The sequence below is a fragment of the Crocodylus porosus genome, unplaced genomic scaffold (assembly GCF_001723895.1).
Source record: "Crocodylus porosus isolate Cpor-Errol unplaced genomic scaffold, CroPor_comp1, whole genome shotgun sequence".
NCBI lineage: Eukaryota > Metazoa > Chordata > Crocodylia > Crocodylidae > Crocodylus > Crocodylus porosus.
Window position 1 is genome coordinate 42352344 of NW_017728951.1, and position 18219 is coordinate 42370562.

General features: G+C 44.6%; 1 protein-coding gene across 1 annotated transcript in view; it reads right to left on the reverse strand.

Annotated features, from left to right (window-relative positions):
• Window positions 1-496: 496 nt before the first annotated feature.
• Window positions 497-18219, reverse strand: part of LOC109323866 (dual specificity protein phosphatase 13-like) — a 21280-nt gene continuing 3557 nt past the window's right edge. Inside the window, exons 3-4 of the mRNA XM_019555534.1 lie at window positions 15081-15301; window positions 497-938 (exon numbers count right to left, since the gene is read on the reverse strand). Coding sequence (XP_019411079.1) covers window positions 718-938; window positions 15081-15301 — 442 coding nt within the window. The 3' untranslated portion in view covers window positions 497-717. The remainder of the gene's footprint in view (window positions 939-15080; window positions 15302-18219) is intronic.

Consider the following 18219-nt stretch of genomic DNA (forward strand, 5'->3'; position numbering starts at 1 on the left):
GATTACAAATTTTTTGTGGGCTCTGACTTGTGGATTAGCTTCTATCTCATGATTTGAGACCTCTGATATTGACTCATTAGGACCCACTGATCTTTGTAAGGCTGTCAGAGTAGGTGGAGTCCTGACTAACTCACAAGGTCTTGTTGCAGTCCTAATGAGTCTTCTAAGGCTAGTAAGTGGAGGGGGATGCCAATGAATGGGTTATATCCTCAGCTGTATAAACTAGTGTAACTCCAGTACAACTGCATAGACTTTCATTCACTGTAGAGCTGACACTATACGTGCAGGTTTTAAAAGCCACTTCTGGGAAACTTGCCCTTTTTCATGCAAACCTGGTCATGTTCTGTTTTGTAAAGTCCTATGGTTTAGATTTTTGGACATCAATTCCATTCATTTTATTTTTAATTTCACTCATGTGTACATGAAGTCCTTAGCCCAAGCTAGCCATGCATCCTTTAATTTTGAATCAAGACGAAAGTTCCCTGTCTTTGCTTCATGTACCATACTGATTGCCTCTTTATTTCATATGTCTTTGAATTGGCAAGCACATTGTCACTTAAATAAACTAGGACCCCTTTTTCTCATGACTTGTGCAATGAAAGTCCAGACAGAGTTCTCCAAACACAGTATCTTCCAGGTTTCTGCATCTTGCAGACATGCGGTCTTCAGAGGGGCAACCCAGTTCTCTTGTTTGGGAATCTGGAGATGCATCTGTAGCTAAAGCCTGAAGGAGTCTGTTCGTTCTAGCTGTTCTCTCCTTAATCGGATGTCCAGCTCCCGAAGCTGCCTGAGGAACCCAGAATTGGGGCAGATCGCTCTGTGTTCACGCACAGTCTGAATTGCATCCACAAGGGACAAGCTTTCACAGATCATTAAGAAGGCAAGCACAAGAGTTGCTGATCGGCTGATCCCCATTGCACAGTGAACCAATACTTTGCCTAAAAAAAAATCAAAATTATCAGAGTTGGTGATTTTAGCCAGACAGAGCCTAGATGGATAAACACTGATGGAAAACTTACTGCAAGCAGGAGTTATAGACTTGAGTGAGTAGACTAGAAACAGTACCTGTGAAGGAGCGTTCTCAGATGGTTAGGGACAGAAAGACTCCTATTTCTGTTCTGCCCTTGGGGTTTGGGTTGAGTCCTGTGGCTCACTTATCAACCTGGCGGCACACCCAAGGGATTAGGGAGGCACATGAAACTGTACAGAGCCCCCACAGTACCAAACCCTGTGTAGGGCAGGATAGAAAGTAGCTGCCTCTGGTCTGGTACTTGCCACATTGTGCAGGTAAATGAGGAGTGGTTGAAGGGTATTATTCCTGGTAATGGAGCTAGATTAGCATGCAGGGAAGATGAACTGAATAGGAACCAAATGGGGCAGTGCAACCACATGTTGTCCTTCAGGACTCATTACAAAGTCCTAGTTCAACCCTTCACTCTTTTCTGTTTCACTTCTCTCACCCAGGGCAAAGGAAGAAATGCTTAGCTTGATAAAAACTCACTGAGTTGCAAAATTGAGAGAGAAACATAAGTAGAAAGCACGGGTCTAAGTAGTTCATGTTAGTAAAACATTCCATTAACAGAAGTATAGAAGGGGAAGAGGTTATTCCTGCTACTTGAAAAGTTTGATTTCAAAATTTCTAGCAAAAAGGGGACACAAATTAACAAACTACTTCCCCAATGTTCAGCCAGCTCTATTATTTATCATCCTACAATATTGAGGTCAAGACTTTTCACGAGGTACGACTATCTCATTGACTTCACTGTGACTGAAAATTTAAGTTATAAAATCTCTTTTTTATGGGGAAAGTAGGCCACACCTGTTGGAATACTTTTTCTTTTATAGCAAGGACTGTCCTGACACATCCAGGTCTTCCTTTCTGTGCTTTAAAACTGGATTACTGAATATCTTAAATTTCCCACAGTTCTCAATGTGAAACATGCAAACTATGTGAAGTACAGCATTGTAAATCTCAGGCCTACCCTGGAAAAACCCTCTCTAGGAATAAGAGGACAGATTACTTTCCACATCTGGTCTGAGCTTGATGTCTCTGTCCAGATTGCTAATAAAGCTGGCTGCAAAATGACAATTCCATTTTACAACAGCTTTTAAGATTTCAGCATCTTGTTTCTTTTCTGCAGCACTGGCATGAAAACAAAACCTTTTCTGAGGATTGTTTTGAAAGTGAATTGTCTGGAGATGATTGTAGGCTTGAAAAGTTCAAGTGATCTATCTTTGTCTGTCTGCCTCACATTTTCTTTCTTTGTCTCTCCGTCTGTCACTCTATCCCTGGAAGTGAACAGAGTCCACCCCAGACCTGAGAAATACTCACATTGAAAACATTGTCAAAATCATTATGCTGCCTTCGAACATTTCTGCTTGAACAAAAGAGTAGATTTGGACAAAAATATTGAAAAAGTTTGTCTCTGCTATAATCAGTAACAACAGGCCAGTCCTGCTAAGTGTGATCTTTGTTGTCCTGCATTCAGAGTTGAGAGTGCAACTTTATGAGTAGCAGTCAATCATCATACAGATCCTAGCTGAAACCAGTGGGGACGGGATGGGAATTTTAAGAAAGCTTGACTGAGACCTACTTATTTCACAAAGGCAACTAATCAGCTTTGGTTAACCCTAAAGTTTGGGTCACAGCTGACCAGGGCCAGATGTGACTGCTTAATTTAGTTATAAATGGGTCTGTATCCAATTGCAGTTAGACACAGTTGATAAACCATGGGAGGTTTTTCACTACGGATAAAATTTTATATAACTCATTTGAAATATTGCAGAAAAAGAAAAATGTTCATGAAGACATCTTTATTTTTGACAGAGAAAACTTTAAGCAAATTTCTAGCTAAGCACTCTTTCCCTGGCTTTGTTAGATTCAGTTAAAATATATTACAAGTTATATTCAAAAGGCAAGAGGGAACCACTGATCTCAATGGAGCATAAAAAAATCCCATTTTGTCTCTCCTAGGTGGCAGAGTACAAATCTCTCAGTTGTTGCCAGCCTCAGAAATGTAGGGATATTAGAGGATGTGCATCTAAGTGTTTTCTCGGGGTGTATATAACTGTTTTGTTTGTGCCTGCAGCATCTTAGTTCCTCTATTATCAGGGATCAGGGCAAAGCTATTCTTGTTGGTTGATGTCTTCGTAGCCAGCCAAACCCTCCTTGACTGCTGTGCCTGTCTTTCTGCTTGTTAATAACAAGTACTTTGTCCATTGCTTTTCATCTCATATCCCATTTCCTTTGTGATGGAGCATTTATTTAAGGAGTTGTACCAACCGTTCCCATTCTGCTTGATGATGATCACATAGTTCATGTCCAGAATGAAAGTGTGGGTGTGTTTTTAAAAGCTGCTTCTGGTCAGCAGGTTTGGTGATGTTTTAATTCTACAGTATGTGTGGTGACACAGCCACCTTTCATTATCCTGGTGTGGGAAACCTGAGCTCAGTCCTTAAATATATATGTGTCTTCAGCAGAAAGAAAGGGACAAATATAGGCTACCAGGAAGTCACAGAAGCTTAGTTCTGCTGATAATAGATAGGCTTTAGAAAGTGTGTTTGTTTTCAATTTCTTTTATCTTATCTCGCATTTAAAAAAATAAAACAGCTGCTGCTTGTGTTATCACAATTTTTCTTTTCATGTCTAGATTTAGAGAACTAATTTGAGCTAAATAATGATTTCTTTTTTCCTGCTGATCAGATCTTTGTAGTTATCATGTAACTGATTTTCAAGGAGCTATGCAACCATTAGCACTTACGAGATGAGATCTATCCACTATTGAGTTGATAGGTCTCATCTTACTCTTCCCATTTTACAGCTCAGCCTGTACTAACACAGCTAAGCTATGACCGAGGACATGGCCAGACAGTTATGTACCCCACTGTAATTTACATTGGTTTTCTACATGGGAGTAAATTGTATCAGGATCAGAAACAAACAGATATGCAGTTAAACCAGGGTAGTTGCACTCGATATGTGGTTAGTATTGTGTTTTGCCACTAAGCAGCAGAATACAGGTAACAGCTTGTTTGCTTCAGCAAATGGCAGCACGGGGATTGATGTGGACAGGTGATGCCTATGTTGAGATAATCTATATCATTAGAATTTTATCCCTTTTTACTGAAAAAAATGGAGCCTTTCATAAAAAGCTAAGACATGGTGAGCTTGTTTGAAGATCTACCATCACTGTTGAAATAAGGCTAAATTCAATATCAGTTGATGGGTTGAGCTGAGCAGTGCCATCTGATGTCTAAGTGGGAGAGTAGCTTGATGTCTTGCTTGATATCTGTCAGGGCTTTCTGGCCTATGGCAGCCTTCATAGCCTCTGTCCTTCTCTCACAGCAGCCATGTGCTGCTGCTGCATATCCCAGCCTTCACCTGCCTGTAATGACTATTCTGTGCTCCCCTCAAAGGTATACATATCCACATGACCTTGAGCTGAGCAGGATCCACATGACCTTGAGCTGAGCAGGACAGAGAGGAAGGTGGTTTGGTTGGGATAGACAGAGCTGTGGGGCTGGGATCTGGGGGGGAGGTTGTGCGGAGTGGGGCCAGTGGGGGTTCAGTTGAGGAGTGCTCTGGGGGGGGCAGCATGATATGGGGAACAGTTGGGCTTGTCAGAGGGAGTAGTCAGTAGGGGACCCCTTAGCTTGCAGGCAGCACAGTGTAAAACCATTGCTGCAGTCAAGCAGGGTTGCCAACCCCCAATTTTTTTTCTGAAAATCTGGAACCTTTTTACTGACAACAAAACTTTTTTTCACTATGGTTGATGTTAAATCCCTAAATTTGAATCCTAGCCCTTCTAACTGCCATCTACAGCCTGGTGAAAGTGTTGTAAAACATATATCAGCAAAAATTGTCAATAAAAAAAAGGTTTGTTTGTCAATAAAAAGACTCAAGATTACCAGTAAAAAATTATTTTGGCAACCCTGGTCTGGAGTCTGACCAAGCAGGTGCCTTTTCATACTTACTCTCTAATTGTATCTAAAGTATAAATTACTCCTTTTCAGTCACCAGTTTAGTTTCTGAAGACCCTCTAGCAAGACTCTAAACCAGCCATTGATTTGTTCTAGTTTAGGGGTGGGCAAAATACTGCCCGCAACCAAATGCATCCCACCAGGCCAGAATGGCCTCTGTGGCCCCTAAACAATTTAGAAAATATTTATCTGCTCCTGGATGCCTGTCAAAGATGGCAGGAACCAATGACAGTAGAACCCAGGGGAAGCCTCAGCAGGAATGCAGCATCCCAGCCCCTCCCCATCGCCAGCCATTTCCCTGCTTTCCTGCCCCGCATTGCTCTGGCACCACATGGCTCCTGGCTGTATTGCCTGACTGAGGAGCATGGGCTAATGCTGGTACCAGGGTGTATGTGTGTGTGTGTGTGTGTGTGTGTGTGTGTGTGTTCATGGGGTGAATCCTACACACACACCTCACCATACACATACACTCACACACACCCTTGTACTGCCATACATGCAGACCCCCACAGCCACAGCCCCTCACACACAGCCCTCCACAAACCCCATACCCACCCACACCCCACATATCCACATACACACCCACATGCTCCCTCACCCCACACCCCTACACTTATCCAGCCCCCACAGGCACACCCACACCCTCCCCCACACCCCACATACCCACACACCCACAGTACCCGACAAACCTATAGCCCTCCCATAATATACAAGAGTAAGACTTCACTTTAAGTTATTATATACAGTCACCTCTATGTACACTACACAAACGAACCTGAACAAAAATATTGTTTGAAATTAAATCAATGAATGTTGTAGATGTTCACTATTTAGAATATAATTTGGTATTTTTGTGGTTCCGAGATGGCAAAATCCCTTGCTGAAAGGAGTACTTCCAGTGGCAAGGGGAGGGACTTCTGGTGGCAGGTGGCAGGACTTCCAGTCACAGATGGTGACCGGGAGGCAGGGCACCTATCAAGAGGTGGGGCTACTCATGTGGCCCTCGACAGCTTGCCAAAACTAGGTAAGCAGCCCTTTGCCCAAAATAATTGCCCACCCCTGTTTTAGATCTAATGTGCTTGGCTTTGTAAAGTATTCATCCTCATAATATGCAGATTAAAGTGTTTTTTTCTCTTTTACTTATGAAATATCTATTCTGAGTTTTTATCCTTTGTTTCTCAGAACACAGAGATGATGATAAATGATGTATGGTAACAATAAAGTGGCTATTTGTTGCAGATAAACCATTCATATCAAATGGTTTAATTAATATAAAATTGCTCTAATGAAAGAGGATTTTAATTTACTATATTATTATCTGCAGCAAACAAATGAATGTTAAACCTAAGGAAACAAAATCCATATTGCTGTTTAGCTCTTCTTACAGGTTTATAGTTTTATCTGAGAGCAGTTAATAGAAATGGGGCAAGTGGCAATCTGAACTCACTACAGTGAACTGCACACACATTTACAAAATACAACCTAAAATGAGAATGTGTGTACATCCTTGTGTGCTCTGATCTTTGCAGACCTTTTAAATTAGCAGCAGAACCCCCATCCCAAGTGGAAGTTGTTTAGCTTTGCTTATACCCTGTTTCAAAAAATATGTGCTCCAAAAGGAAATTGTACTGATTTATAATTACAGTCAACATTCAACAAGCAATGCAACATCTATTAGGGCTGTGCAAAACGGCTATGTTTTGTTTTGGTTTTGGATTCAGCTGTTTTGGAGGGACAGTGATTTGTTTTGGTGTTTTGGATCGCTGTTCTGTTTTTATTCGGTTGAATTTATTTTGGCGTTTTGACTCTGTTTCGGTGATTCGGCCATAGGTTATAATGGGGAATCACTAAAATGCTTATAACTTTGTCATTTCTTGCATGTTTTTGATGAATATTGCAGGGATGGTAGCCCCTTCTAAGGGCATGAAGTCTGCCAGGTTTCCAGGAGACAGGTACAGGGGTTTTTGTGAAACTGCACTTCAAACTGTTCAAAGTAAAATTCATGACGTGTGACTCTGTGTGTGTGTGTGTGTGTGTGTGTGTGTGTGTGTGTGTGTTAAGATGCATTGGGATGAAAACAGCAGGCATCATAGCCCCTTATGAGGCCATGAAGCCGGCCAGGTTTCATGGAGATAGGTTTCGGGGTTTCTGTGAAACTGCACCTCAAACTGTTCAAAGCAAAACTTGTCACATGTTAAGGTGCAGCAGGATGAAACCAGCATGGATGGTAGCCTGTAACAGGGGGCCTTCCCAGTGACAGTTAGATCTCTACCCACCCACCTATTTCTGGGCCAACTGCCTACCCCCCTTTTTCCTGCCACGCCTTGACAGAAAAGTGATTCAGATGTTTCCCAGGTGGGAAGCTGCCCATTTAGGTATTTTGGGGTGACATCCATTCCACAGCTCCATAACTCCTGTACACTGTGGCCTCGCACATTGCATCCTTCATTCCGTCTAGCTATGGTCCCCTCTCTGGGTCCTTTGGCTCCCCCTTGGGCCCTAGCCCCACCTTCAGGCAAGTTGGGATCATGAGCCTCTTGCTCTGGGCATTCCTCATGGTGGGCCCCCCGGCTCTTTGACCCTCCTTAGGGTCCTGGCCCCAGCACGGACCAGTCAAGGGTACCTCTGATATCTTTTATTACACCAACTGAATAGTTGGAGAAATATATCTTAGCAGGCTTTCATGTTTAAAAACCCTTTGGTAGGCTGAAGGAGCATCTGCAGTTGGTGTGTGCTCTTCCTGGGTGGAATGAATAGTAAAGAAGCCAGAGGCTGGGCCGCAGGCAAGAAAGCCAGTCAGTGAAAATCTAAATTGAGGTGTCAGGGGATGAGAGACAGGCCTGAAGGGTTGGTGGGGGGAGAAAGGGGATGTAGCAGCCACGTAAAAATGAGGAGGTACCTGGGGAGTCAGATGTTAGACAGGTTATAGTGCCTCATAAATCCAAAGTCTATATTGAGTCCATGAGTCTTTGTGTCCAGGATGTTGATGAAGTGAAGTTCATAGGCTCGTCTGTAAAAAGTGGTTTGTAAATTCAAACAAGCACCAAACCTCACTAACTTCACCACCAGAAACAAACTTCTTACAGCCCAAAACACACCAAATATATCCAGACCATGCCATGACAAGAAATGTAAAACCTGCCAACATATCTCCACAATTACTACACCCCACAACAGATCATCACCACTCCAAGATCTTACAGCTGCACCTCCAGAAATGTTATATATTTCATCTAGAGCACCAAATGCCCTGATGGAAAATACGTAGGAGACACCAAGCAACAGCTGTGCAGCAGAATGAATGCACACCAGAAATCTATTACAGACAAGAATACCCGACTACCTGTGGGGGCACATTTCTCACAAGAAAGCCACTCTGTCTCCAGTCTCTCAGGCCTGATCCTCAAATGAAATTTACAAACCACTTTTCACAGATGAGCCTATGAACTTCACTTCATCAACCTCCTAGATACAGAAACTCATGGACTCAATATAGACATTGGATTGATGATGCACTATAACCTGCCCGACATCTGACTCCCCAGGTACTTTTCCACTTTTACCTGCTACATTCCCCTTCCCCCATCCCCTCCCAGCCTGTCCCTCACTCCCTGATATCTCAATTTACGTTTACACTGACTGGCTTTTTTGCCTTCATTGCATGCCAGCTGCTAGCTTCTTCACTACTCATTCCATCCAGGAAGAGCAGGGGGCCTTCCCAGTGTAGGTGAGATTTCAGCCCACCCACCTGCTTCTGGGTCAACTGCCTACCCCTCTTTTATCTGCCCTGCCTTGATGGAAAACTGATTCAGATGTTACCCAGGTGGGAGGCTGCACATTTAGGCCTCTGGTGTCTAGGGGTGACATCTGTTCAGCAGCTCCACACCTTCCCTAACACTGCAGCCCGTGCCTCGCAGATGGCATCCCAGGCAGCTAAGCTCACCTGGAGCTCACAACTCCACTGCAGCCAGCAAGCCTCAGGTCTCTTACAGGTCTGGGCTTTCCCTAGCTAGGACTGTATGTGTGTGTGGTGACTGGAGGTTATAAGGTGCCTCCTGCCCACCTTTCACCAGGGAGTTTTGCAGTCCTGGAATTTCTTGGGGGCTGCCACACCACTGGCAGTCCCACCAGGCCTCCCAACCCTGGCAGGGTGCAGTTTTAGGTCATGCCCAGGACCTGGGGCCTCTTTCTTCCCCATAGCCCCAGCCCATACCTCCAAGTTTATCCTGGCACAGGAGCTTGGCAAGGAGATGTTCTTCTCCTGCTGGCTGTTGATACAGTGAGTGCCACCTCCAGATCTGAGAGCGGGGCATTAAATGGTTTTGAAAAAAAAAATTAAAAATGAAATAGGTGCAGATGGAGTGAGGAGTGTGGCACTCACTCTGTCTGCATGTGGAGCTTGGGAAACCCCATCAGTGGGAGGTTCACCTTCAGAAACACCAGCTGGTCCACCAAACCAGGATCCAAGGAGGTATGGTGGGGTGTCACAACATCCCCAGCAATGCTGAACACCCTCTCACTCGGAACATTGGTCGGTGGACAGGACAGGTGTTGCTGGGCAACCATGGCCAGATCCTGTCACATTTGTCTGTGGCTTGCCCAGTAGGCTAAGGGGTTGCAGAGCAGTGGCTCCACATCCTCGGTGAGAGAGGTAGCCACCGAGGACTCAGTGCTACCTGCCCAGTACTGGGAGCCTGGTGCTTCTGAGTCCCAACATGGAAGCCATGCCCTTGTCCCACATTGGCAGCACCTGTGGTGGAGGACACTGGCTGGTGGATGGAGTGCTGGCATGGGACAGTCCCCCTGCTTCCGCTTCCTCCTGCTTCTGCCCATCTAGCTCCCTGCCCCTCTTCACTACCACCTCTGTCCAGCGATCCAGGGTTTTGCTGACACACACACTCCCCTTCACCCTCAGGTTGCACATGGCTGCCAGCACGTGGACCATACTGGCCCGCAATAGATACAACCATTTCTTGATGCCCTCCTTCAGCCGCTTCACAAGTGCCTGCACCTCTGGTGACAGTGGCTTGCCCCAGCCAGGAACATCGATCCGCTGGAACTTCTCCATTTGGTTCAGAAGCTCCCTCACTATGAGGATTACCTGGCTGAGGAGGGCATTGCCATCTCTGAGGCTCTCGGTGGCCTCAAGAAATGGCTTGAGGACCACCAAGATCTGGGAGATGGTATCCCATCCTGTTTTGTTAAGGGGGCCACTGATCCTAATCTCCCTGAGCAAGGCCATCTTACGGATGGCCTTCTGTTGCTCCACCAGCCTTTTGAGTATCAAGTATGTGGAGTTCCACTGAGTCTCCACATCCTGCATGATTTTGTGCTGCAGGATACTCAGCTTTGCCTGTTTGTCCCGCAGCATCTTGCCCCCCTTGACGCTTCAGTGGAAGTAGCCTGCCACCTTCCTGCACTTTTAAGTGATATGGCTGGTTGTGACAGTTCCCTCACTGGCAGCCCTGTCCCCCTCCAAGGTGTCCCGGACTATAAGGTGGGATTTGTGCCACACAGCAGATGCTAACAAAGTTGGCATCAAGGTATGCCTTGACCATATTGGCCCCATTGAGATGACCATGAACCCGTGGGTGAGCTCGCTGTCCCCAACGAGCCACTCCTGCACCATGTGGTTCATGGCCACCATAATCTCCCTTGCTGTGTGGGAGTCATCCATCACCTCCACTTGAAGGAGAGCCCACCAATGGCCTGACTGTGATCACACCAGTGCCCTGCGAGGGAGAGGAAGGCATGAGCTCCACCCCAGCTGCTCCAGATGTTTGAGGTGAAGTGTAAGGCAACCTGCAGACCTGTCTTGTGCAGCTGCTCCATCAAGTACTCCTTGTAGGCTAGGCTGAGGAGGAGCAAGGGCAAGGGGGTGGTCTCTCCTGATATGCATCAGCATCCCCATGGTGCTGAAGTGTTTCTCATCTTTGCTTCAGCTGGTCTTGAATTGACAGTGCAGGTAGATAGCATACTTGGGATCATCTACCACCTCAAAATGATCCCACACTATACTACCCCTAGCTTCTGGGGTGCGGGTGTGGATCCTGCCTTATCCCCCTCCTCAGCAGGCAGAGGCACAACAGGAGGAGCTGACTTGGCTGAGCCACTTGCCTCCACAACCTCAAACCCCTCCAAACTGTCTTCTGGGGAAGGAGACCAGGCTCTAGGGGAACTCTGAGGGGAGTGGAGTACAAATTCAGATTCCCCCTCCTTCCCCACAATTTCCCTGGCTATGGCACTGAGCTCCCTTGGTTCCAGATCCAGATTCTCCTCTGGCACTGGGAGGCTCATGCTGGTAACTGAAATTGGGGTGCAGGAGACTGTCATGCTGGTGCTTGTCATGGTCATACTGGGGGTTATTATTATTGCTGGTGTTAGTGGAGGTGGGACAGGTGCAGACACTGCTCCCACCTCCCTGCTGCCACTCGCAGCAGAAGCCTCATGGCTGCTAGGGAAGAGGGTGAATCTAAGTTTTGGGGGAGGGGGACTTGCAGCTGTTTCCCTACCCTATCTAGCCCCTCTCACTCCCCAGCCAGAAGACCTGGCACCTGCCTTTCCAGCATGCTTCATAATGTTCGTTGTGTTGGAAAATGTCTGTGTGTGTAATATATCTTCTATCTGTTTAATATAGGTGTGTGTGTGTGTAATATATCTTCTATGTCTTTACTATACCGTCTTCTATTTCCTTACTATATCTTCTATTTGTAATATATTGGACAGGTTATCCAAACCTTTCCAGAAAGAGAGACTAGCAAGAGACTGACTAGGAAGCCAGTCACTGCAGCCAGCCAGTACCTTTCACACACTGTTGCTTCCAGACAGCTCACAAAAGGCAGAGAAAGGCTCCACACAGAACCTTATATGCTGTTTCTCCATCCCTCCCCCCAGAGCACTGGGATTGGAAGGGACCTCAGAGATAGATTTCAGACAGTGGCTAGCTACAGTTGTTGATATTAGAGTTAATGGATGGTTTTTCATCTGCCTATTTTAAATATGTTCAGAGATCAATAACAGAAAAATTCTCTATTTGCAAAACTTTCTGTATGCATGTTGTTAGTCTAATAATTTTCCATAACCTTCTCTCATCTGTGTTTACAAATTATTTTTGTTCCCACCACAGACTTTATCAAAATATGCACATTTGTATTTGAATTTAGTTAGATTCTGAAAAAATTCAAATTGCACACAGACCCATGCAAGGGGCCAAAATCAATATTCATAGTGTCATTCTTTCCTAGTGACTTCTCCTGTCTCACGTAAACAAGTTCAGTAATGGATTACAGATTAGAAATGTCTAAATTAGTATGGCTGTATGAATTAATTTATCTGGAAGTAATTTATCTCACTTCTGGATCTTGCTGATCCAAGAATGGGGATTCTCAAGCTGCTCATCATTACGTTGTCAGTTGAAGCCAAAGATGACATATCTCCTGATGGGTGGTTTTCAAGCAAAGCATGAGCCCAAAAAGTTCATTATGGTTATGTGGCCTGGCTACAGCAGCCTCAGAATCCCTTATTCTCTATGGTAAAGAAAACTCTGCACATTGACGTCAACAGGTGGAACATTAGCCACCTAAGCTCCAAAATAGTAGGGTGAGAAGGAGATAAAGACAACAGTTTCTATTTAGGGGTAAAATACTCACAGCAGTCCATCATTAGGTTCTAGTATCAGAGAAGCAGTGGAATTGCTTTAAAAACAAAACCCTTATCTTGCTTTAGTTATGCTAGTGTAAATCCAGAGTGAGCCTGTTGAAGTTGCTGGAGGTACAGTGGCTTTATGCCTGGCTTCAGATATAAGGAGAAGTATAGCTTTCATGTCATACTAAGAAGAAAGGACTTGAGTTCCGGCTTTTTATTTTTTAAAAAGTGTGTTTTTGCTTTGCACATTCTTAAGCTTGACCCAGTATCTTCCCAGATGAGTAAGTTAATAAAATCCCTTTTAAAAAGCATTATTGTGCTAGCTGGCTGTAATTATGTGGGCATTTTCTTGAATGGTTTCTCAATCAAGAAAAAGTACCTTCTTACATCATGACTTTTAAATGAATGGATCTCATACCACCTGGTGCATATATATTGTTCTGCATCACTTATTTTAAATAAATGCAGCTTATTTTCCCTTCTTCTAGATGATGTTCATAACAAATCCCTTATCCCTTTTCACCTACACAGACCTTTGGTATTTCACTGCTAAGTTTTTGTAGCACAGGGAATTATGCTTCCAGAGCATCTTTTTCACATACATTCCAAATGGTTCCCCTCTCTTTAAAACAATGAATGTCAGCAACAGCTGGATTGTATGTATTTGAAATTGGCTTTCTTTTCATTCCCAGGACTCCTGCTGCCAGATGGACTTGGGGAGTTCAGCAAAGTATTATCAGTAGGCATAAGAAGGGGAATTAAATCTCCATTCCGGCTGTGAACACTTCATCTACTCTTACTGCATACCTATACTGCATTTCTATCTTGTATCAATAGGGCTTACTTTCTTAAATTTTCCCTTTTCATTGTTCAAGCATGCACCCACCAATACTTCGCTTTTCCTTTGTGGGTAAAATTGTCTCCCCTTTTTCTGTTTAGTATTTGCCCTATATCAGAAGGTGATCTGGATTCTCTCTCTACATGAAGCTTCTCCAGTACTCACTTCAATTGTAAATAGCCCAAGCTGGAGTAGGAAGTGGTCTTTCACTGAACTTTGATGCTTTTGGTTACATACATGAATCTCAGTTTTCCACTAAGAAGTCAAAGGCAACTGTTCATAATTGCTCTTATTTCTCTGCTTTTGTTAAGCCAATATTGTTGCAAAAATTCACAATAACAGACCCAGAACAAGGCTTTAGGTGCATTGTTGTCCTCTATATAAGTCTTTGATCACTGGATTTTGAGCATGAAAATTAAGGTTTTATGGCACAATGAATAATCGTCCCACTACAGATTTGCACTTAATAGGCCAGATTTGTTGTGCAGTCTACACCTCTGGCACAGCATTCTGGCTCCAGAGATAGCTGACTTGGAGACAGTCTTAGCAGAAAGTTAATGCAAGCTCCTTTCCACTACAGGATGTAAAGAGACTAAAGCTGATCAGGAAGTGGCAACATTTCTATCACCTTGCAACCTTGATAACCCATCTGAAGTTTTGGGGAAAAAAACAGTTCTTTTTAATTAATTTTCCCTAGCATATATCTTCTAGTCTCCTTATTGTTATGCTAAGCACAACGCTGGTTTGCTAGCATTACAGAAGATGCTTATGGAAAGCAAGAATTCTATCTGTTTTCTTAAGTGTGTCGGGGTGGGGGGGGAACGAGGTGGGCGTAAATTTTGACTTCTGGTTCTATAAATCTGCTGATGTTTACTCCTAAACATAAGAACTTAGAAATGGCCATACAGAAGGAAGTTGTAATCTGGAGCTAACAACACATGTATGTTTTTTAGCAATGGTAATCTAATGCCTCTTGATGCTTCAATCTGAACCCCGGTGAAAGACAACTCCACAAGTGATAGGAACAGTTAAGAAGGCTGTTGATCATTGAATCTCCACAATAACTAGGCCCAGATATTTTTGTAACTGTTAGATATTGTGGCAAGATATAACACAATGACTCTTAAAAAGGTCCCTTTCCCTGTGTTGTCATCTAGTGGTAGTCACACCAGCTCTTGCCAGTATTTTTTCTCCATAGTATACAACTCATCCACTCTGCTTGAGTCCTGGTGTCTACGATTTGGATCTCTAAATACCATATTCTGGGAGCTTGACCTGATATAAACCCTACAGCGGTCAGTGTAAATCTTGGAAGTACATTTTGGAACTGGTCATCTATGAGGAGTAGGTTGTAAGCAGAGTAGGGGATAGAGAAATAGATTCCAAAGGGCGTAAAACTGTGTATCTCCTTCTCTTGGCAGAGCTGAAATCTGAGTACAAAGCTGCTCATCTTCTCTTTATAGCTGATGAGATAGCTGTGGTATCTGATTAGCTATGAGCATTTGGTGGTATCTGGGTCACTGAGTGGATTGGGTATTTCAGTTCTCATAAGGAACTGGTTTGGGTTAATGACTTGATTTGTGCTAAAGCAATATAATACGGATACTGGTGGTGTTACCTCTTGGAGACTTTAGTGCAGCTCTTATATACCTAGCAACAGGATAGAAGTAAATGCTGAGATCAAAATTTGGATCATCATCTGCTTCTACTCCATAGTAATCCACAGGCAGGTCTCTGTAGAACTTGGCTCCAGTGTTGATGTGAAATCTGCCTGCGGCAGCATTCACAATGTTGGAGATGCCCATCTGTTGCAGCTGATCTTTGTCACGAGCTGTATACCTGCAAGAGGGAATGCTGGGTTACTCAGGGTGTGCTGCGGGCATTTCTCTTTCTGCAGCCCTACCTAAACCTTGAACAAAATATAAAAGAAGGGGCTGCCATGTGGCTGTGTTATTCTAAGGATTAAAAATATAGTGCAAAATTGTGCTAGGTGCTGTCTAGCCATTGGAACTGGTCAAGAGTTTTCTATCACATTGTCTTTTTTAATATAAAAATGGCTCTTTGAGAATACAGGTTTTGCAGAATTTTTTCCATTTTCACCATTTATTTTCATTGTAAACCTAAACTTGTGGGGGAGGGGGGGTGCTGTTGGGAGGGGAGGGTATTCATTTTTGGCCAAACATTTTCATGGGGAAATTGGAAGTGTTTCCCAACCATCTATACTAGCAAGACTGACTTGGGTTTTTGTCTGTATAGGTGAGATATATCGCTTATCAAATATTGATCAAGAGCTCACTACTACAGGCAACTGGCTGTGCTAATGGCTCAAGGGAAAAGCCAGATGATCAATATTGTTTGAGCACCAAAATTGTACTTCCTACTGCTCTGACACATAGTGATGTAGTGCAGCTGTATAACAGGGGAGGTTTGGCACATGAGGGAGCACTGGATGCTGCACTCTTTGTGACAATTGTACAGTCACCTGCCAGATGTGGTGGTGGCTCTTTTTGTGCTGCTTCAAACCCTGGCTACCAGAAGGCCAGGGATGCTGCCCCAGTCTCTCTCACCACCTCAGTTGAGCTACCGATGCATGCACCAATACTGAGGAAAGACCCATGTTCACTGAAGGGGCATGAAGGAGTATAAGGCTGCCTTCACTACCCCACTGCCTTGGATCCTAAGTACCATTGAGCCAGACATAGGGTTTAGATCAGGGGTGGGCAATTATTTCAGGTGGAGGGCTGCTTTACCGATTTTTGGCAAGCTGTTGAGGGCCACATGGGTGGCCTTGCAACCTTGACAGGTACCCGCCCCCTGGTTGCCGTCTTGTGACTAGAAGTCCTGCTCCCTAACCCCTGACCTATGCCACCCAAAGTCCCTCCCCTTGTCCCCAGAAGTACTCCTTTCAGCAAGGTGTTTTGCCATTTCATAGATTCATAGATTGTAAGGCTGAAGGGGACCTTGGAATATAATTGGGTCCAGCCCCCTGCACCAAGCAGGAAAGATAACTGGGGGTCAGGTGACCCCAGAAAGGTGACTGTCCAGTCTCCTCTTGAAGATTTCCAGAGTAGGTGATTGCACCACCTCTGGAGGAAACTTATTCCACAGTCTGGACACCGTGACTCTGAAGAAGTTTTTCCTTATGTTGAGCCTGAATTGATCTTCCAGGAGTTTGTGAATGTTACTCCCAGTTTTCCCCTCAGGTGCCCTGGTGAACAGTTGCTCACTGAGCCCTTGATGTTCTCCCTTAGTGTAGCAGTAAGCTGCTACCAAGTCCCCTCTCAGCCTTTTTTTCTTCAGGCAGAAGAGTCCCAGATCCCTCAGCCTTTCCTTGAATGGCTTGCCGTGTAAGACTCTGATCATATGGGTGGCTCTTCTTTGGACTCTCTCAAGCTTGTCCACATCCTTGTTAAAGTGTGGTGCCCAAAACTGGATGCAGTACTCCAGCTGCAGTCTCACTAGTGCTGAGTAGAGTGGAAGAATTACTTCCTTGGTTTTGCTGGAGATGCATCAATCGATGCACGCTAGATTATTGTTTGCCCTACTGGCTACAGCATTACACTGGTCGGTCATATTCATACCATGGTGTATTATTACCCCCAGGTTGCTTTCATTTGCTAGTCAGTGTGGTGCCACAAAGCCCGTAGTTGTGTTGGGGGTTGCTCATCCCAAGGTGGATTACTTGACATTTCTCAACATTGAACTTCATCGGATTCTGATCCACCCAACCTGCCAGCCCATCTAGGTCCGCCTGTATCTGTAGATTATCTTCAAATGTGACCACACTTCCCTATAATTTGGTGTCGTTCATGAGCTTTGCGAGTGAGCTCTTCACCAAATTGTTAATAAAGATGTTGAAAAGTACTGGACCTGTGGGATGCCACTGCCCATTTCTTGCCAGGATAACACAGATCCATTCACTATGACTGTCTGGGTCCTATCCTGCAGCCAGTTTCTCACCCACCTGTCTTGGAGTTAAGCCCACAATCCTCCAATTTTCTCATGAGGACATCATGGGATACTAGATCAAAGGCTTTTTGGAAGTCAAGGTATACAATGTCAACCTGCTTTCTTGTGTCCAGGTGGTGAGTTACCTGGTTATAGAAGATGAGGTTGGTAAGGCGAGACCTGCCTGCGATGAAGCCATGCTGGCTATCATTCAGAATCTTACCTTCTGCAAACTTAAGACCTAGAAAAATACCAAATTATATTCTAAAAAGCAAACATCTACAGCATGGATTAATTTGATTTCAAAAAATACTTTTGTCCTTATTTACATGTGTTTGTGAAGTGCACATAGAGGTGATTGCACACTAGCTTAAAATAAAGTCTTACTCTTGTATATTGTGAGGGGTGCATATAGGTGTGTAGGGGGATGTGGGGTGTGGGTGGGGGGAGAGTGGCTAGGGTGTATGAGGTGGTGTGGATGTGGGGGTCTGCATGTATGGCAAGGCATGGTGTGGGCACATATGTATGGTGGGGTGTGTGTGAGAGTCACCCTGTGAACACACACACACATATACACTGCCCTTGCCTGCACACACAGACACTCTACCCCTGTCTGCACAGAGATATACTGCCCCTGCCTATACACGTGTACCAGTGAAGCCTTGTGCTCCCTGGTCCAGTAATGCAGTCAGGTGCTGGAGGGCAGAAAGAGAGTGAAATGGCAGGGGGTGGGTGGGGCTGGGCTGCTCAGTTCTGCTGAGGGCTCCCCCTGGGTCCTACTGCCCCTGGCTCCTGTCAGCTTTGACAGG